General features: G+C 39.8%; 1 protein-coding gene across 1 annotated transcript in view; it reads right to left on the reverse strand.

Annotated features, from left to right (window-relative positions):
• Positions 1-2,191: 2,191 nt before the first annotated feature.
• Positions 2,192-22,620, reverse strand: part of LOC138983288 (uncharacterized) — a 31,123-nt gene continuing 10,694 nt past the window's right edge. Inside the window, exons 3-5 of the mRNA XM_070356711.1 lie at positions 5,459-5,587; positions 4,966-5,097; positions 2,192-3,801 (exon numbers count right to left, since the gene is read on the reverse strand). Coding sequence (XP_070212812.1) covers positions 3,577-3,801; positions 4,966-5,097; positions 5,459-5,587 — 486 coding nt within the window. The 3' untranslated portion in view covers positions 2,192-3,576. The remainder of the gene's footprint in view (positions 3,802-4,965; positions 5,098-5,458; positions 5,588-22,620) is intronic.

Consider the following 22,620-nt stretch of genomic DNA (forward strand, 5'->3'; position numbering starts at 1 on the left):
TCTGCCCCTTAACATGACACTCAAGGTGTGAGTGCACTTGCATATTTTGATTTTATCTCTCACAGTCCCCCCTCGCCACCACCCCACCCTCCTCCAATCCACCCCACCCCCGCCCCCTCTCCAACCTCCCTCGTCCTAAACGAGAAACAAATTCCCATTGCACTGATATCGGTTTCAAGCAACATCCTGCACATTATAAAGATCCAAGGAAAAACACGATATGTCTTAAAGTCACATTTGGCAACAACATTTGTTCACACACAAAATCAAGTATCCGAAGCAAGAAACCATAGAAATAAGATCATCTGTCGTCGTGTTGCAATACTTTCCCCCTCACCCCCCCCCCCCCCGCCACACAGTGGATAAAATCAATTTAACACAGGATCTAGTATTTTGATTGATGGAAAATCGGAACTGAAAGACATTGCGAGTTGAAAACTTTAGTGGTTTTTTTTCTAGTAACACAATATGGGTAGGTACAAAAAAAAGTTTTAAAAATGTTTTAAAAAAACCCAACACATTAGGAACTGGTATTTTTAGTCAAGAAATTCGACTTGAAGACAAAGCAAATCGAATAGGTTTTACCTCGCGACACATTGGGTAGTTCTGAAAAAAACAGGAACACATATTTTCTGTCAACAAAAATGTTGACCGGGATACAATGATACTGCTTGCCTGGTACAACGTAATGTACCCAATATTACCAAACACTGCTGGAATTCTAAAATAAAAAAACACCAACAAAGTATATAATTTAATGAAATACATATATTACATGTACCGTAAAATCCCTAGCAAACGCCCACCTCCCCCTCCGCACAGATTTCGGGTAAAAGTAGGGGGTGGGCGTTTGCTAGGTATACACCCCTTTGCAAGATAAAATGTCATCACATTTTCACGAGAGAAAAAAAATGATACAACCAAGTGATTTATGCAATTTTAATGAAAAATAAACACACCGTTTGTTTACACAAATAAAGATCAACGTCCTGTGATAGAAAAAAAAAGAAGAAAAAGAAGAACACAAGTGACCTTGATTCTTCTAATTCTCAGAATAACGTCTGCACAATAACAGTTTCTTCTCTTGTTTGGAGATCTGGTAGGGTTGATGATACTGGGCTCATTCTAGTCCTTCGAAGTCAACATCATCGTCTTCACTGTCGTCTCCACTCTCAGCTTCTTCTGGAGCATCTCCATTGTCGTGATCGCGAGGCAGGATAGCGCCGATTTCATCTGGAAACCACTCAAGTATTTTATCATCTTGGGAACCGTCCATGGCGTTTGAAATTGCGCACCTGAGAAAGGACGTAATGATCGTTTCAGGTCGTATGTTCTCCCACGCCATGGCTGACCCAGTTGATGACGTCTTGTATTCTAGGCTGCTTGAGGTTGCCAGCAACTGTCGGTGGTCTTGCTTCTCTCATCCACTCAACCCAGCAGTCTCTGATCAGTGATGTCATCTTTAAAAGGTTTGGCGAAACCGACCCGAATCATCGTGTGGTCCATGTTCATTATATTGGACAAATAGCAGTCATGGCGATGACGAAGTCGCAGAATATTTCGACGGAATTGAAGAAGTTGATATTCGAAGTCGGCAGGGACCCTTTGGCCGGCAGTGGTTCCTCGTCAAGAAGAAACCGTGTGGCGCAGTTTCCAGCGCTTGAACCACATGTCTGATGCTACAAAGCCTTGCACATTAAAAGCACCTACCAATTTTCAATCAATCAATCAATGAGGCTTATATCGCGCATATTCCGTGGGTACAGTTCTAGGCGCTCTGCAGTGATGCCGTGTGAGATGAAATTTTATACGGCCAGTAGATTGCAGCCATTTCGGCGCATATTTACCTTTCGCGGCCTATTATTCCAAGTCACACGGGTATAGGTAGACAATTATTAACTGTGCCTAAGCAATTTTGCCAGGAAAGACCCTTTTGTCAATCGTGGGATCTTTAACGTGCACACCCAATATAGTGTACACGGGGGGAGGGTTCGGACACCGAAGAGAGTCTGCACACAAAGTTGACTCTGAAATAAATTTCCGCCGAACCTGGGATCGAACTCACGCTGACAGCGGCCAACTGAATACAAATCCAGCGCGCTACCAACTGAGCTATATCCCCGCCTTGCGCTGTAGGTCTTTATTCCTCCCAACCCCCCCCCCCCCCCCCCCCCAAAAAAAAAAGGCGAACCATCGAACAGTGTGCACAAATCGTAGATAAAGGCGTCTTAAAGCAATTTTTTTTAAAAACGGGGTGGGCGTTTGTTAGGTATGGACCCCTCTGCATAATTTTTGGCCAAAAGTGGGGGGTGGGCGTTTGCTAGATACTGGGCGTTTGCTAGGGATTTTACGGTACATGCAGGCATCATAAAATGGATATTTTAGTGTCACGAAGACTAGAATTGAGAAGGAATACAGGAACTTGCATCAAAATGCTCACACAGGGGCTTGCATCAAAATGCTTACTGAGGTCTCAAATTGTGAAAGAACGTGCACATTTCCACAGAAGCTCCTGTGGAAACGAAATATTGGTACACGCACTATACGCTTCAGGATTTCAACAAACATAGGGATAATATCAATATCAAGAGAAAATAACTTTGTGAAGCAACGATACAACTATAATGAATACAACAAGAACATCACGAAATTAAGTGGACAACAACACCATAATTATACCAACAAAAACGAACAACCAGTTAGCATTTGAATTTGATCACAACCTCTAGAAACAATGACTCAAACACTGAAAACATACTTAAAAATTTGTTTCATAACTCACGAGGACATAGTACATGTACACACATACATTAATACAAACATTTCAAGGTGAGAACACCTCTTTCGTCGTTACATTTACTGTCATGGAAACAATGACGTCACAAAGTACACTGCAGTCGCTCATAGCTACGCAGTTGAAAGACACCGGCATGAAGAAGCTTTGGTGGAAGAAGCACAAACAATGTGCCAATAACATCCCGCGATTTCACTCGAGTACAGTCACTTGCATGCTGCGCACAGAAGTTTCCATCGAGTTCTATTCATTTGTCAACAGTTTCAGCACGTTGAAGGACAAGTCCTGTTACACTTTGACCCACAACAATGAGTGTGTTTTGAACGTGGAGATAATACATCCGGACCGTAATGTTCAGGTCGCCAGGTCATTCCGGGTAGCCACAGACAAAATCCACCTGCCACAGACACAGTATATAATAACAGAGGTCAGGTAACAACCACATACAAAAAAACATTAAATGAGCTGCGCTGGAAAAATGGAGACTTGGTCAAATAAATGCAAGACAAAATGCTGTAAGCGGCGATTCAACCCAGGGGTAAGTTCCCGTCCTTGACCAACACACCGTGAAGGTCAACCGCCATGACAGTTTTCCAGTCAAGGGGTATCACACCTCACATACCTCTTCATAACTACAGGCAAAATGTACACACAGCTGTCACGCTCGAGATCACGACGAGGAATTGACTGAGATCAATCGACCAATCAAGACCTTAACGTCTAGAGCGTCAGGTCAGGCAGGGTCAAGGTCAAAGTCAAGGTGACATAGAGGTCACAGGACATCAGGACCACGTGTTGTCCCCCACAGCGATCCAGGACAGTCTCACGGTGTAGCCCAGCACGTGACTCACGCGCATCAGTCTCGTGTAGGCCGTGTACAGGAGACGCGTCCGATAGTCTTTCTCGGTCTGTTGGGGCGAGCGTGACTGTCTGGTGTAGAATTTCTTGGCCTTGTTCAACCTCTTGGGGTTTTCTGGCAGCCGCTGCACCTTGTAGTGGGACACCAGCTAAAACAGACAGCAAGTTAACTTGTAAGTTAACATGAATTCTTCTTGGGAGTATGATCATGTTGTAATTCTTGGGCGATTAAAAATTTTTAAAAAAATCCACAAAGAAACAAAGAAACAAACAAACAAACAAACAAACAAAACATCGCATCTTACAGCTAGCTGAACCTCAGTTGAAATGGACAAAAAGATGTTGGAATTTTGGTAATTGTGTGGTATTGTAGCACACGTACGTCTACCACCCCAGATTTAACGTATCTCTTAGTGGGACTCCAGCTAAAACCAGAATCACGGCACTGTTGAAATCTGGACATATGTTTTTACAGTGGTACCTGCCACGTACGGCCTCTCCGACGAGAGGACATCTCCAAAGAAAGGACACCCCCTGTTGTTCCTTTGTCTACAATTAACTTCACTAAAATATACCTGTCACGACAGGCCACCTGCTATGGAGGGACACACTTTGCTGGTCCGGAGGATATCCTTTCATCACAGGTACCACTGTACAACATAACTGTCTGTCCTTGCAATCCAGGGATTTGTTTCCATAACAACTACCCGCACGGAAGAAACTTTCAATGACGCATTCAAGAAAACACAAACATGTTTTGACACCTGATGGAGTTGTCATAGCAACGCTAACGATCCCGCCGGCTGTTTGACAAATGAAGAGAAAATGTGTTCTTACGCGATCTAATGTGTAGTCCACGTGTGCGTGAAAAGACCTTCGACCTAGTCGGGCAGAACATTTTCTTGAACTTTGGGATTTACTTTCAAGTTTTTATCGGCAGACACATTTGAGGTCAATGTCGGCCGTAGATCGTTACCCACAATTCGTGAGTGACTTTCCGTGCATACTTTTGACCACCGCAACGAAAATTGTCATTATTTCACCAACTCCGTAAGTGAATAAAGGAACGGATATAAATGTATGAGCCTTCAATGATGAAGGGGGGGGGGATAGATTAATAAACTTAAAATAAAACTAACCAAATAAGAAATAATGGATGGATAAATAAATACATTAAAAAAATACAAAATTAACAAATAACTAACGAAGTACATACATTTAATCATTAAATCAGATTAACAAATAAATAAGTAATACGTAGTAATAAACACATGACGAAATAAGTTGATAAAACGAATAATTTACAATTTTACCTCTTCCTTGATCTGGTCCCGTGTTTTGCTCATCTGTGCGAGCAGTCGTGCGAACATCGCTGATCCCTCGTCTTCAATGCGCAGGAGTTTCTCCAGTCTGTTGAGGCTGTTGTAACTATCTTTCAACAGTTTCTGCAAACACAGGGGTTTGTGTTCACAATTTAAACGACAAAAGTACACCGAACACACACATCTATAAACAGCCGCTAGGAAAGAAAATTCAAGTGAAGAAAAAAACAACTATGCAACATTCAGTTAACACTAAATGGACGAACTTCGGAAAATAACTCTTATCAGGTTTGTAGGGGTTGTGAAATAGTGAGTGCCCTTGCTTTCGCTCGGACAAATACGGACATGTGCTTCCTGGACACGTGTTTGAGACACACCTTTTTGCTAGTGAATGGCCTGTAATGTCACATGGGAAAGTTTCCCCACGTGACATTCTAGGCAAGTCTCGAGCCTTGTCTGTCAACTACTGACTATCTTTGCTCACCTTAGTGAAGACTTTCGATCCTTCTTTCTCGAGAGCTTCTTTGGAAGGGAAGTCATCCAGGGCGGGGATGACAGGGAGTTGCTCCGCCTTTGAGAAACACTGGCTGATACCATCGTACTGCGCCTTGCACTGCACACACAAGAGATTGAGTTAATCAAAACCAATGGGGGCCAAACCCCTAAACAAGAGATGGAGTTAGATTCAAATGAATAGGGGCCGAAACTGTGTTATTTTGTTTATATATATTTTTTTAGTGAATTAGAAACCATTAGCGTCCCGGGCCTCAACAACGTCGATACAACAACGTCGATACAACAACGTCGATACAACAAGGTGATCAACAAGACTAAATAGAACAACTAGGGCACGACACTTATTCCCTGTGTAACGATGTCATCTTGGCCCCGTGGTCATATTACCCCCTCGATATATACTCAAGACTGAAATGTTGTTTCCTGGTAAAATTAAAGAAGTGAAATTATTTAAGGACGAAAAGCATGTCAGTTTCTTGCATGTGAAGAAAATTGGTGGTGAAATTTAATAGATTTCACCGCAAAAATCGATTTCTTCGAAAACGTGTACCGAGTAGTTACGTCCCTTGAATGAGAAGGGCAACATTTTCAGGACGAATCAAAATACCAAAAATTGGTTGGACAAATTTGGTCCCATGAATGTAAGGTACCCAAGGTCGCTCATCAGTACTGTCGAAGGGTGTTTTTTTGTTCAGTGTAGAGTTTATACAAGATCAACGAGGCCGAGAATCGTAATATAACCACGGGGCCAAGATGTCATCGTCACACCGGCCCTCGCCTATACCTTGGTCTTGTCGTGTGTATGTATTGGTGTGAGGGTTTGTCTTCATCCGTTAGCACCACAATCGTTTTATCTATTATTCTGCCGCTTTTTTGTGCATGCTGGATATGTTCCTACTTCTGTAATCCACCGAACTCTGACATGGATTACATGATCTTTTCCGTGCGTACTTGGTCTTGTGCTTGCGTGTACACACGAAGGGGGGATAAGGCACTAACACGTCTGTACATAAGTTGACCTGGGAGATCAGAAAACTCTCCACCCGGAACCCGCCACCAGGCGCGACTGACCGGGATTTGAACACTCAACCCTCCGCATAGGAGGTCTTCAGGTAACCACTAGGCCACTGCGGCGTGTGTGTGAGAAGCGAATGGCCTGCACCTGCATAACTTGGACGCAGATAGCTTAGCTGTATGTCAGGATATATAATTACTATGTATATAGTTCGCTCAGTCTCTGAACACCTGGCACCATACCATCAACGAGAAGAAGAAAAATCAGTACCCACTACATTTCTGAAATCACGAATCCTGTGAACCTTAAGTAAGCAGACAGGTATATACTGCACACAGGTATATAAAGCCAGGTACATACAGCTAGCAGACAGGTATATTCAGCAGTACAGCAGACCTACAAAGGCCGGCACGGATAAAGCAGAAACCGGCGAAGGCCAGGTGTGTGAGTGTACATACTTATAAACATACTGCCCCCACCTGCCGATACTGTCAGCCCTTGGCATTTCCTCTGGTAGATAGATAGGTAGCCGGCCTCTGACTCAGTCACAGGTGATTTGCTAATGCAAGGCTTTGATAGCTTAAATGCGAAACACATCTCATACCGCCAGCTATTTTGTCCCTTATTGTCAGCCTCAACGATTTTGTCCAACTGTGTTGTGGTATGGGCGAAGCTGGAAGTGGTGGAATTGAGTGAATGGTCCGTTGGGTTGGGGGGAGGTGGAGAGGCTCAAATAGCACCTCTTGAATTGCTAAAATTCATTTTCAGCTGGTTAGTTACAAATACCTTCAAGTTTACAAGATTTTTTAATTTTGTGCAGCTCCAATTTAAAGTTTTAAGCAAGGAGAGGCTTCTAAAACACTTCTTGAAATTTGTTTACCACTTGTTTTTGTAGACCCCCTAGCAAGAGTAATACAACCAAACATCTTCAAATATAGAGGTTTTTGATTTTGTGCATTTTGTTCTAAGAATTAGAGTCAGGAGAGGCCACCAGCTAAACCCTCCCTAAAATGCTAAAATTCATTTTCGGCTGGGGGACGCTGCCCCCCTAGACCCCCCAGCAAGGGCGCTGCCCCTGCACACCGCCGGAGCCTTAGCGGCCCCTGGACCCCGGCCTTCCAAAATGTTCAGTCCTGACAACATTTTGGGTCCCACCCATGGTGATGTGTGTCTGTGTTTGTGTGATGTGTGTGTGTGTGTGTGAGAGAGAGAGAGAGAGAGAGAGAGAGAGAGAGAGAGAGAGAGAGAGAGAGAGAGAGAGAGAGAGAGAGAGAGAGAGAGCCATTCACACACCCTGACACACACACACACACAAACACACACACACACTGACACACAAACAGCTTACCCCTTCCCACCCTATACAGGCACACCTCCCTACTTCTGATGGTAGGCCCTAGTGGAACGTAGCCCCCTCCCCCCCTCCCCCTTACAACAAACTTGAACAGCAGACTTGGCTGTCAACTGACTGACCCCTCGGGTAGTTGTTTTTGAAACAGACTCCATATATTTTATGGCCCATCTATGACGGCTTACTAGTGCCAAAAACTCATAATTGTAGTTATCAAGGGAAAATTAGTAATTTTCCCTTGATAATTACCATTTTCACCTGTTAATTACTAATTTTTAGTTTTGGCTCACTTCCTGACGGATTGCTAGTGCCAAAACTAAAAATTAGTAATTTTCCCGTGAAAATAAGTAACTAACAGGTGAAAACAGTTGGTAACTGACAGCGTTAATTAGTCATTATCACGTGATAAAAGGTAACCCCAGGTTTTGGCATTAGTAAGCCGTCACAGGGCTTACTAGTGCCAAAACCTCATAATTGTAATTATCAAGGGAAAATTACTAATTTTCCCTTGATAATTACCATTTTCACGTGTTAATTACTCATTTTCCCGGGAAAATTACTAACTTTCACCTGTTAATTACTAATTTTTAGTTTCGGCTCACTTCCTGACGGATTGCTAGTGCCAAAACTAAAAATTAGTCATTTTCCCGTGAAAATTACTAATTATCCCGTGAAAATGAGTAACTAACGAGTGAAAACAGCAACTGACAGCGTTAATTAGTAATTATCACGTGATAATGGGTAACCCCAGGTTTTGGCACTAGTAAGCCGTCATACCCATCCCCACGCATTCTCTCGTGAAAAAAAGAGGTTTTGGTGTTGTATTGTTCAACACACTAAACGCTACAGGCGTCCTTCCTGTCATCAACTAGTGCGTCAGTGAAAGCTTGTCTTCGTACGGCCCTAGAGAAAGGGGGAATGTACGTTCTGGCTCACCGATTCCGACAGACCCTAAATATTAACGCAAAATAGGCTTCTGGACTAAACTTTTACTAAAATGAAACATGCGACAAAATCAGAAAAATACTGCATAAATCCATACAAAAAAAAATACAGTAAAGTAAGGTTGTTTTGAACCAATGCCGGGTCTGTCGGAATCAGTAACCCAGAACGTACATTCCCCCTTTCTCTTATACAACATTCTTAAGCTCAATACGCTCTCTCATTTACAAACTTTACTTCATATGTTCTTTCACTGTTAGAATTATATCTGATACATGCAATGTGACTGTCTAAACGAATAGTTAACTCTTTACAAGTGATTCTATTTTTACTTTTTCTTCCCGTCCTATTTGAATCCCCTTTTTTAAAAACTGCTTTTTCAGATCTTCTATATCGAGTGGCTTGTTATATTCAGCTCGTGTTTTTGTTTGAATACTTGCTTTCTTACTTTTGTAGTCATCAAAGTCTGTTTGTATCTGTTTGAATTCTTCGTCAGAAACTTTTGAATCTTCAAGTGCTTTACTGATAGACAGTTTTAGGCTAGACAATTTTGATGATGCAAGAGTGGAAATGGATTCGTGTTTTTCAAGCTTTTTCACAATTTTTTTCATTATAGCTGATGCTATAAATGATAAACCACCAACTGCTGCTGCGACACCACCTAGGATTAGAGAAACTGGAGTCCCTACTCCGGTAGCTAACAGAATTGTTCCCGTTACACCTGCAGCTGATGCAAGGATAGTAGAACCAGTGCTGGCATTAGAAAGGCTGTTGTAAGTTGTTGAGTACTTACGTCTAGCGCGAGAATATTTTTCTAATTCATCTTCTAGTTGTTTTTGTATATTACTAATGTGTGCCAGTCTGAATTGTTGACTTTCTGCTGCACTTTCATCAATATTAGGATAAAGCTTCACACTGCTAGTCATCTTTTTAATGCAAAATATAAAATATTTATCTTAATTCTCACTGGCCAGTGTTTCTGCTAAGCTTTGAAGCTGTTCATTGCTTAACACCTTATCTGTATAGTAGAAAGCAATCAAATCAAGATAAGTAAGATTAATACTTCTTATTTCTGTTAAATTATTTATATCTGCGTTAACAACAACATTTTGGTTTGACGTCTGTTTTTTTATTGTGTTAGAATCCTTTTGAACAGCAATAAATACTCTGACTTCTTCAACATTTAATGGTCTCCAGTTGAGATTTATTCCTCTCATTAGAACAGTGTTTGTGGTTTCTTCCCTTTTCCTGACAACTATATCAAATATCATAGTTGCATTCTGCCCTATTGGAAGCTTGGGTATAAAATCGACAATGGTGTCAGCGTCCTTTTCAACACTTTGTTTTCTGTGAATGAGATAGTTGTTCTTATGGAAAGGTTTAACTGCAACTTCTCCCCTGCTGTTAAACGCAGGAACAAGGCTAACAATTAGTGGTTTAGCATTGATTGACTTACGGAATGTGTCGTCTTTTCCAACAAGAGTGTATGGACTCACAAATTCAAACTTCATTTCCCAGTCAATCTTTTTTATAACAGGACTAAGTACCCATTTTTTATTCTGATGTTTCCACATGTAGAATGTGTCATCGACAATTGGATCAGGTACATTAACATCACGGATTTGACCTAGTTTGAGGAATCTTGGTTTCTTTTCATCGTCGATTTCCTTTCTCTTGTAATGACCAGTGTCTGTAAACTCGAATGCATACACTGCACCAACTTCAGCATTGCTCTCAAAGTCGATAGCGTCTGCTAAATCTTTCAACTCTATAGTTGAACATGCAACAGGATAAATTATTGTAGGTCCACTCGACATTTTAATACTCAATATTTTATGGAACTATTTCCAATGTAATGTTAAACAAACAATCAACTGGTTGTCCACTTTGATTTTTCAGATCAATGTGTAGGAATTCATGACACCCTTCCTCCAAGTCCTTGAACTGAAGTGTCTTAAATGTTGGCACGTGCATTTTACAAAAAGAGGCATCACTCGGTGGAAGAATCCTAAGCAGATCAGAACGCTGATCATTAAACAGATTATAGGATGTGTTAAGCTCTCTCATGTGAACAAACAGTACACTGTTAACATCCATGTCAATGGGACGTGTTCCCTTGTATATTTTTGTAATTCCAAGCATATCAAGGAGTTTGGTTGGAAACTCAACGTTTACTTCTCTAGTTTTGGGCATAGTAAGAGTAGCAATGAGACTTGCATGATTTAAACTCGCTGTAATACCTACTGGAGCAAACAATTCTTTCTCTAAAGTGCAGAAGTCATAGTAACCATCTTCTACAGAATGTGTTTTACCATTAATTCTAACCCAGTTGTTAGCCTTTTTTTTACTGATATTATACCAAGTAACCTTGTACATAATTTCATGCAGTGCAACTTTCATTCCTCCATTTTGATTGTTGATAGGGTTTGCAAGTTTAACTGGCACACCAGTCTTCACATTTGTTAGTGTGATAAACATTTTTTATTCAACAACAAAAATGAGTCAGTATAAATTCAACAAAGACGTTAAATACAAAACTGGACCATATTACAATCCAAAGACTATTTCTTTCCATGAGTTGGACTTTGCTGTAACAGAAACACAATCCATTCGCGTTAAAGTGCCTGACCCATTCCATTCTTACCTAAATCCCCCAATCAAAAATGATAGTGTTCCAAAGATGTGGAACTCTCACCCAATTCAGTTCTATCAGAATCAGTTAAACTTTGCAATATTCTGTGCAACCACAGGATGTGGAGTGTCCTATGCAGACCACATGAATAATTCAAACTTACTGACAAAGTGTGTGTACACATTTCACGTTTACTATCAGTGCAGGAGAATCTTGTCTGAACTTCAGGCACCAATGCCGCATGAAAAGAGCTGGAACCCATTCAACAATAGGATAAACATGAAAGTGTATGAGCGTCTCTGCAATGAATTCAATATAGATTTTAAGACCGACTTTAGGCAAAAGCAAGACAAAAACCATGGCATGGGAACACTATATTTATGGGGTGTCCACAGGAGGTATAATTTTGATTACTGGCCAGGTCATACATCTTTTTCTTCAAATGTGCAGGTACAGTTAGGATCAATAGAACAAGAGCACCACAATGCATGGACTACTTTTATATTAGACACCGGCAAAGGTTTCACTGGATCAGGTGTTGAAAGGATCAATGAATCTATCCGAACATATGCGTGGTGCTTGCTAGGCTCGCAGGCACAGACACGATCAAACATAATGAGAACAAGCACAGGGTTTGGTGCACAGAAACAGTTGTTATCAAATTTAGAAGATGTCATAAACTCTGCAGTTGATCTGCCTTCCAGCATCAAAAGGTATCAAGACTCTCTCCGTTATGCAAGATCAAAAGTTGACTTTGCTGTTGGTAACGGCCTTTACATGTTACCTTCTGATCTCCAGCTGCAGATTGGAACAATAACAAATTATAACAATGAAATCATTATTGCTAGTGACACCCAGCCGCTTGGAAAGGGTGAAGAACTGAATTCAGAAATCAGAACGATGCTACAGCCATATCACAATGAACAGAAACAAAGCGTGACAAGTGAAGATCACGCTGCAGGTGAAGATCATTCTGTCACTAGTGATGATCAAGCTGTTAGTATTAGTGATGATCATGAATCGCAGAAGACTGCTCTAGTAATTGGTGGAGTGGGTGTAGGCTTACTTTTGCTTTATTCTCGTTAGCAGAACACCTGCAATTAAAACTATTAGAGTCCAGAGATGTTCAGCCATGAAACCAACAACTTTACCTGCAAAAGATAACAGCCAGCTAACAATTGAACCAATGATTCCTGGAAGTGCATCCAAAGCTTTTGCTGCTAGTTTCTTTAATAGTTCTGCAATGTGTTTGAGTTGTTTCTTTACCCATCCCGGATCAGATGGAGATGAAGGTGAAGGTGGAGGTGGAGGTGTGACAGTGCCACCTGTGAATGTTAACACTAATGTGCTTATTGCAAATCCTAACGCAGTTAGTATACTAGCTATTGTGATTCCCTGCTCTCTGAAAAGCGTTCTAATTCTTTCAGCAAGAGTTGTGTCTTCGTAAAGGATTCTTTGAATTGTATTTTTTATTCTGCTGACTTGTGTTCTCAGTTGTTCTCTATTGTTACTTAGAACTTCTAACCTTATGGCTTTCTCCTCCTGCAAATCTTTTAAACGCTTAGAAATTCTGTTTTTTACTTCTTGTTCTAGGTTCAAATCATCAGCATCAGCAAGTTTTTGTTTCTCTTTGTTTATATCTTCATCCAGCTGACCTAGTTTTGACAGATTATTTGCTATTTCACCTCTGATGGTTTGTAGTGATTGATTAAGGGCTTCTATTTCTCTCATAGGTAATAGTTCATGTGGAGTCTTCAATGAAGTTTCCTCAGAAAAAGAAGTCTCTATCTCTTGTATAAGTTGATCAGCCTCATCTGCAAGTTTATTAAGATCTTGCAATGGAACAGATTCTATTTGAGTAGCAGTTGGTAGTCCTAGTTCTGCTTGTTGAAGTAAGGAAACAACATGGGAAGATGATGACCGTGTGCTAGGCACAATATCTAATTGCCTAAGTCGATTAGCAGTAAGTTTTTGTTTTAGTGAAACTTTTGATAGAAACTTAGCAGGATTAGATTTATATGTAAGTTGGACTTTTTCTCCTTTATCGCTAGTTGTATATAAATGATTTGCTTCCATTTTGAACTGGTTTGGATCTAAAACATCAGGTTCTTCTCCTAAACTTTTGTAGAAATCTCTAACTTTACCTTCCAGAAGTTCATGTCGTGCCACCTCATAATGCAGTGAATGATGGTAGGGAACCAAAGGGATTGCTTCGCTCATGTCGTCCGCTGGCTCAAATAAATCTTCAAATCCACCTTCTGCCATTTGTAACTTATTTTTTATTTTGAAAATAAAAAAAGATGGCACAATCGTTCGGTTCTGTTCTTGATCCTTACAGAAGGCTGAAAGAACCTCTCGGGGTAAAAGGAATAAGGCAAACAGTTATAGTCACAAATAATCCTTCTACTATTGATCAGAATGAAATACTTACTGTTAGGTTTCCTAATCTAGGTAAGAACGATGTTATTGTACCAGGCACTGTAAGACTATCATTCAAATTAGAATTAGAATCTGGCTCAGATGAAAATAGGACTTTGGCTTATAATGTAGGAAGAGCAATTGTGAGGAAGATTACTGTCAAACTGGAAGGGCGGGAAGTGATGTCATTGAATAATGCAGATGTTTTTTTAGTTTACGCAGATAATTGGTTGACTGACAATGAAAAGAAAAACAGAGTGTTTCAAGGGATTCAGTCAGACAATGGGATAAAAGTTAGAATAGGAGCAGGAGATAAAGCTGACAACAAAAAAGATAACGCTGTCAATGTTGCTTTTGGAAACAAATTTTGTATTCCACTTGACTTTGAACTCATAAATTCACATCCTCCCTTCTATCAAGGAGCATTGCGTGACAGGCTGTCATACGACCTGACTTTCAATAGTTATGATCGTGTTATGCTTTCACAAGACCCGGAAGCAAAGTATAAGGTGTCTGGAATTTCTTTAGAGTTTGATGTTGTAAACCATCCTGAACTGGCTAGACTTATAGAAAATCAGTACAGTTCTAAGCTGCCTATCTATTATGAAAGAGTGTTGAATCACAGTACACTTTCAAAAAGCCAGGCTGATCCAATCTGGAACATTAACTTGAATACACCAGCTAGGTCAATGAAGGGAATACTTATGTTGTTTGAGGAACCAAAAGATTCATATGAAAGGCAAATAGAAAAGTTTTACAATCCACTAATCAATAGAGTATATTGCACAATTGAAGGGCAGCCAAACCAAATATTTGCATCTGGCATGCTGCCATACCAACACTATGATGAAGCAAGAAAGTACTTTACTGGAGGAAGATTGAAAGACCCAACATCTGATCTTGTGGCTAAAGATCTACATTTACACGGTGTTGGCGTAGAAGATTTCTTGACAAATAAATATGCGTTATGGCTGGATCTCAGAACAACTGACGACAACAAACTGCATGGAAGTGGAAGGCGAATTGAAAACGGATCAGAAGGAATCACAATACAAATTGAAAAGGAAGTAGGGAGTAGTAGTAAATCAGTTAAGATCTACGTGTTTGTTGTGTCAGATGCGCAGTTAAACATCTCTGAAAGCAGATTACAGGATATTGTTTATTGAACGTGTTAAAATGAAGTATCTAGATTTTCTTCCAAAAGATCCACACTGTTCTTTGATTTGTGGGGCAACAGGTTGCGGCAAAACAAGATATGTTTTGGATTTATTACAGACTGTTTACATAAATCACTTTGAACACATAGTCATATTCTGTCCAACCATAAAGCATAACAGAACATACAAGGAGAGAAAATTCATATGGTCTGATCAAAATATATTTATTGTAAATCCTTCTGATCGTCTAAATGTTTGCTTGGAGCATTATTTCGATCTTTTTCAGAACACACCAACACTGTTTATTATTGATGACTGTGCAGCAGAACGTGACATTGTTAGAAAGAAAAGTGCACTAGCAAAGCTTGCATTCAGTGGACGACATGCATTAATATCAGTTTGGATATTAACACAAAAATACAATGCAGTTCTGAAAGACTTTAGAGAGCAACTCAAAACAATAACATTGTTCTATTCAAAGGACCGTGACAGTTTTGAAGAGTGCCTTCGAGAAAATGATGTCATTGAAAACAAACAGGAGAGAGAAAGAATAAAGAATAATCTGAAATCTTCTAAGCACTCGAAACTGGTTTTAAAAACTGATCAACCAGTTCAGTATGTATGTTTGTAGAAATCCTTGCTAAGTTCTTGTCAAGTTCTTACTCAAGTTCTTGTCAAGTTCTTACTCAAGTTTTTGTCAAGTTCTTACTAAGTTCTTACTAAGTTCTTGTCAAGTTCTTACTCAAGTTCTTGTTAAGTTCCTACCTAAGTTCTTACTCAAGTTCTTACTCAAGTTCTTGTTAAGTTCCTACCTAAGTTCTTACTCAAGTTCTTACCTAAGTTCTTGTTAAGTTCCTACCCAAGTTCTTACTCAAGTTTAATTACTAGATTTTAATTTTATTCTGCATCAAAATAAAATGAACTGTGATGAATTGCTGATGCAGACTGCTACAGATATTGAAATCTGTGACAGTAGGACTATACCTGATAAAAAAGAAAGATTGTATTCACTTGCTGTTTGTGGAAAAACAAAACACTACCTTGGGCAGCAGTTAACTGTGGAAGAAGTACAACATCTTTCCTCAGAAGATATAGAAAAGTATCATGGACGGTATGAATCAGTGCTTGGTTCTAAGATGGTTAGAAGTATTGGACAGACTGTTATAGGTTTGTACACAAAGATTTTTGGACATTTTACACCTCTCGACTCGGAGGAAGACTTAACACATGATCTAACTCATGACCCTGTTGTTTCCAAGTCCCTCGAATCTCTTGCCTGTGGTCTGTATTATCGATTTGGTGCTTTATTAGTACCATTTGTTGCTGGATTAATTACTTTCAAACACATTAATTTTCAGAATAAAAAAGATGACAGATCAGTTGAAGCAGACAGTGGAGCAGACGAAAATACCAGAAGTGAACACAGTGACAAAGAAACCTGGTAGAGTAGAAGCAGGAAAAAAACTAGCCGAATGGAACAGACAAAAAAAGTTAAATCAAAAGGCAAAGCAGAACATTATGTCTGAAGTTGAGCAGACACCAAACATTCCTGAAGTGACTAAGGTCACACAAACTGATCAAGAATTAAAATCTTCATTTCTATCATACAGAAAAGTAGCTGTAGCAGCTGTTGTTGGAGGAGGTGGATACTTGCTTTACAAACTTTGGCAAGGCAAATATAAAGTGTCAGAAAGACCAAAATCAGAAACACCAAAACCAGAAACACCAAAACCAACAAACAAAGCAGTACAAACAATAACAAAGCCCACAGTAGTACCTGCAGTGGATTCATTTCATATGGAATAATTTTAATATTTTAATTTTGATAACATAAAAATGAGTTCTGAAAAGACAATAGTTAATCTAGTTTATCACGCTGCAGTGATTGGAGGCTTGAGTGTAGGTTACACAATGCTGGGTAAAAGTCTCCTCAGAATGAAACCAGCCGACTTGGGAAAGTTAGACTTCGAAGACGGTGCTAAACTAATTGGTGTTGTGACAGCTTCCTTTGCAACAAAAGACTTCCTGGTGAAGCAAGGAATTATTCCAGAAAATATAAACATGTAAGACAATAAAATGGCTAGCTTGGTTATGATGGTGGGAGGTGCGATTGTAAATGCGCTTGCATTTTCTGGCAGCAACTATTTGTTTTCTAAACTGCAAAATGGTGAAGAGAGGGAAAGGCACAACAAAGCCATGGAACAACTGGCGAAAGCACAGGATGAATACGAGAAGAAACGAATTGCGCAGTTAGACTTTATGAATGATAAACTCAGGCAGCAAGGACATGCAAACAAAACCTTTGCCAATGTTGATGCAGCCATTCAAGAATACTATCTTGTAACTGGAAAGAAAATGAAGACAAGTGCTCCTCCAAAACTGGGTGACTTTTATCAGCCTTCAGAAGAGCAGAAGGTGGGCGAGATTGTTTTCATTGTTATTGGTATGGCTGTTGTTTACTTTATTGCGCGTGCTGTCAAATCTTAATATTCTGTCATTTAAAAAACCATGAGTGATGCTTTGTTATCTAAAATATATTATTCCCCAAAAGGATACTGGAAAGGAAGAACTGCTATTGACAAGCTCAGTGACGCAGCAGGTGTTTCTCAAGATACAGCAAAGAAATGGTTGTCAAAGCAGGCAGTTTGGCAGATCTATTTACCTGCACCAAGAAAAATTACACGACCACACTTTGTTAACATCAAACCGAATGACACTCATCAAATAGACCTGCTGTATTTACCGCATGACACAGTCAGAAGGAAGAAATATAAGTATGCACTGACTGTAGTTGATGTTGCAACAAGATACAAAGATGCTGAACCGTTGACAGAGAAAAGTGCTATAGCTACAGCTGTTGCCCTGCAAGAAATTTACAGACGTGGACCACTAAAGTATCCCAGAATGATTCAGTGCGATGATGGTAAGGAGTTTAAAGGAGCTGTCAACCAGCTTCTGTTAAAACATCATGTTACAGTGAAGAGAGGTATTCCAGGAAACCACAGGTCACAGGCTATTGTTGAGAGCTTTAACAAACAGTTGGCAGAAAAACTGTTTTCATATCAGTACCATCAGGAATTTTTGGACACAGAAAGTAAATTGCGTAACACTGAATGGGTCAAAAGATTACCATCAGTACTTAGAGCAATGAATCTGGAGGTATTTAAAGCTACAGGGTTAAGACCAGTTGATGCAATCAAACAGAAAACAATACCTGTTGCTCCAAAGTCAACAACACCAGTGGCATTACTACCTTTCAATCAGAAAGTCAGATATTTATATGCACCCGGTGAAGCTGAGGGTGACAGCAGGAAGCGTGCAACGGATCCAATCTGGAGTATTGACATTCATGAAATCAAGAGAGTAGTAGAGACAAATCCACCTATATATTACTTGAGAGAACCAGCACCGCAAAGAGCCTTTGTAAAAGAGGAATTACAATTAGTTCCACGTGGTACAAATGTTAAATGATTTTTTATTTCAGATTTTATAGTGTTAACAAAAATGGAAGCTCTGAGAAAGAATTCTAAGCAACTTCATTTTTTTGATTTATATTTTTATTTTGAGTTATAAAATCAAACTCACAGCGATGGAAGACTCTGTATTAGAATCTTTATCGACAGTATTTGACACCGTTGAATTACAAGTAACGGATCCTCAAAATGTGCAGTCCAGTGTGCAAGACGCCATTGAACAAATTCCAAACAATTTGTTGATTGAACCTCCAGTAAAAGTGCAGATAGTCAGTTTAATAAAATACAAAACAGTCAGTGATGAGGTGCTAGAAGTTCATGTTTCAACCAGACAACTAGCACTTAATTCTATGGCAGAATTGAATGGAAACTGGGCAGATGAAATGATGAAACGGTTTGAGCAAGCTGCAGAGGATGCAAAGATGAAAGGATCCGGATGGTCAGAAGGTGAAATTCTAAAAATAGAATTGAAGCTAAGTAAATTTGCCCCCATCAGAGGTAGAAGTTACATACCTTTACCTCCTGCTCTTGTCAAAAAACGTGCTGTGCTGAACATAAAGAATGATGATGACAAATGTTTTATGTGGTGTGTTCTGGCAAGACTGTACAGTGTAAAGAAAAATGCAGAAAGAGTGTCGAACTATCATGCATACAGAAATAAACTAAACTTTACTGGTATTGAATTTCCTGTCAGCATTACAAGCATTGACAAATTTGAACAGCAAAACAAACCCATCACCGTAAATGTTTACACGTGGGATGAGGAAGATGAACTGAAACCAGTCAGAATATCAAAGAACTCACCAACGATTGGTGATTGTGATACTAACCATGTTGACATGTTACTAATGACTGATGGTGTAAAATATCATTACACTTTGATTCGTACAATGAGTAGACTGATGGCGAGCACAAGCAATCACAATAGTAAACAAGACTTTTGTAGGCGATGTCTCTTGCGTATTCCATCAATTCATGCAGCACTTATACACAAGCAACATTGTAAGAGCGTTGATGATGCGGTTGTGAAGTTAACAACACCACCGCCAGACAGCAAAGTGTATTTTAAGAATGTATGCAAACTACAGAAAAGTCCTTATGTTGTTTATGCTGACTTTGAATCTATCATTGTGCCATATGAAGGACCTTTACCAAAAGACCTACCTAAAACAGTAACTCTAAGTAATCATCAAGTCTGTTCATATGCATTTATTGTTGTTAGTTCAGATGGTAAACATTCTAAACCGCAATTGTACAGAGGACCTAATGCAGCAAAGAACTTCTTACAGCAAATGAACCAAGTGCGAAATGACTGCTCCAAACAACTGAATCTTTCAGACATTGTTATGAAACCTGAAGACCAAGAACAGTTTAACTCTACCACACAGTGTTGGATATGCGAACAAAGTCTAACACCAAACACAGACAATCCAATAGTAAGAGATCATGATCATGTAAGTGGGCAGTTCCGAGGAGCAGCACACAGCAAATGTAATCTACAATTAAAGTTTGATCCTAAGACTTGGAAGCTTCCAATCTTCTTCCATAACTTGCGCGGTTATGATTCACATCTGATCATGCAGGCAGTAACTGATGAATACAAAGCAAGATGCATTGCGCAGTCTTCAGAAAAGTACATGGCCTTTACTCTGAATAGTTTACACTTCTACGATTCTGCTCAACATCTGATGGGAACACTTGAGTCTTTATCTTCATCACTAACTGCTTTCCCAATCACATGTAAGTACTTTGACAGTGACTTAGTTAGAAAGGGAGTCTATCCATATGAATACATGGATTCGTGGGAGAGGTTTGATGAAGATGAGTTACCACCAAAGGATGCTTACTTCTCACGGCTGAAGGGTAAAGGTATAAGTGACGAAGACTATGAACACGCTAAGACTGCATGGAATAAATTAGGATGTAATACAATGGGTGATTATCATGATCAATATTTGTTGGCTGATGTTTGTTTACTTGCAGATATATTTGAGAATTACAGAAGAACATGTATGAAGCACTACAATCTAGATCCTTCACATTACATATCTGCACCAGGCATGAGCTGGGATGCATTTCTTAGATTTACAGGAGTAAAGATTGACTTGCTATCAGATCTACCTACACTTCAGATGATTGAAAATGGACTACGTGGAGGAATCAGTATGGCTTCACACAATTACTGCAAAGCCAACAACAAATACTTGGACGACTTTGATCCTATGAAACCTTCTAATTACATCATGTATCTAGATGCAAACAATTTGTATGGTTGGGCAATGTGTCAGACGCTTCCACTTCGGAACTTTAAGATCTATTCAGGGCCATTTTCACAATGTGTTGTGATGACAATATTAAAAGCAGGCCCAGACAGTCGAAAGGGATGGATACTAGAAGTTGACTTAGACTATCCACTATCACTTCATGATCTACATAATGATTATCCTTTAGCGGCTGAGAGGTTAAAAGTAAACCCAAGAGAACCTCCAAAGCTGGTGCCCAATCTGTTTCACAAAAAGAAGTATGTGTGTCACTACAGACTGTTACAGTTTTACATTAGACATGGATTAATTTTGAAGGCTGTTCATCGTATAATTTTATTTGATCAAGAACAGTTTATGAAACCTTACATCATGAAAAACACAGAACTGAGAACCAAAGCCGCTGATGCATCAGAGAAAGACTTTTTTAAACTGATGAACAACAGTTGCTTTGGTAAGACAATGGAAAACCCACACAAGAGAAAGGATGTTAGACTTGTTACAAGAGAAAATGAGGCCATCAAGCTGACATCCAAACCACAGTATCAAGACTTTAAATACTTTCATGAACAGCTGTATGGTATCTTAATGAAAAAACTTGTAGTCAAGCTTGACAAACCAGTATTCATAGGCTTTACTGTGCTAGAGTTGTCAAAACTGTTGATGCTTGAGTTTTTGTATGATTATTTGAAACCAAGATATCCCAAATCGAGAGTACTTTACACAGACACAGATTCATTCTTACTTGACATTCCAGCGGATGACATTTACAAAGATCTAGAAGCTGAAAGTCCTGCAGTAAAAGGAAAAGATTCTTTTTATGACACTTGCGACTACCCTAAAGAATCACCATTGCACTCAAATGTTAACAAGAAGGTTATTGGAAAGATGAAAGATGAAATGAATGGGAAGATAATTAAGGAGTATGTTGGATTGCGTGCAAAGATGTACAGTGTTGCAAGTGAGAAAGGGGTGGTTAAAAAAGCAAAGGGTGTAAGCAAACAGGTTGTAAAGTCGAGCATATCGCATGATAACTACAAGGAAGCACTGTTTCAGAAGCGAGTGTTTCACCATGACAACCCTAAGATCAGTTCCGCGCTTCATCAGATCAACACAACTATTGTAAACAAGAAATCTTTAGATGCTAATGACACAAAGCGCGTTTATTCATCACCAGAATATTCTTATGCAATTGGACACTGGAGGACAAACGGATGCGGCTCCAAATAGTCTGAGTGTGTAATAAGAATTTTTGTCAATCGGGAAAACCCGCTATGACAGCTTTGTTTTGACTGCAGCGGGGAAGAGAACGTTGCTTGTGAAAGGGGAGTGTTTGTGAAAGGGGAGAAGGCTTTGTTGAGTTTCAAAGCAGCCACCAAGTACACTTGTCAAAGCTTGAATCAATAAACAAGTCATTTGCATAAAGTGCACTCGGCGGCCGCCTGAAAAGGCAGCCTTTGAAGCGAAGCGAAGCGAAGCGAAGCGAAGCAGGGTGTTGACCTATTTTGGCGCAACTGGCAGTTGCGTGACCTGATTGCAGTGTTAGCTCTAACTCTTTTTTCCTACTCTTGTGATTGCTGTTGATGTATATTTGGAACCATTGACGTCACTTTCTCAGCCCAATCGCGAAGCAGGGTGTTGACCTATTTTGGCGCAACTGGCAGTTGCGTGACCTGATTGCAGCCTACTCTTGTGATTGCTGTTGATGTATATTTGGAACCATTGACGTCACTTTCTCAGCCCAATCGCGAAGCAGGGTGTTGACCTATTTTGGCGCAACTGGCAGTTGCGTGACCTGATTGCAGCCTACTCTTGTGATTGCTGTTGATGTATATTTGGAACCATTGACGTCACTTTCTCAGCCCAATAAAGCCTGATATC

The sequence above is a fragment of the Littorina saxatilis genome, linkage group LG12, assembly GCF_037325665.1.
Source record: "Littorina saxatilis isolate snail1 linkage group LG12, US_GU_Lsax_2.0, whole genome shotgun sequence".
In the NCBI taxonomy this organism is placed as follows: domain Eukaryota; kingdom Metazoa; phylum Mollusca; class Gastropoda; order Littorinimorpha; family Littorinidae; genus Littorina; species Littorina saxatilis.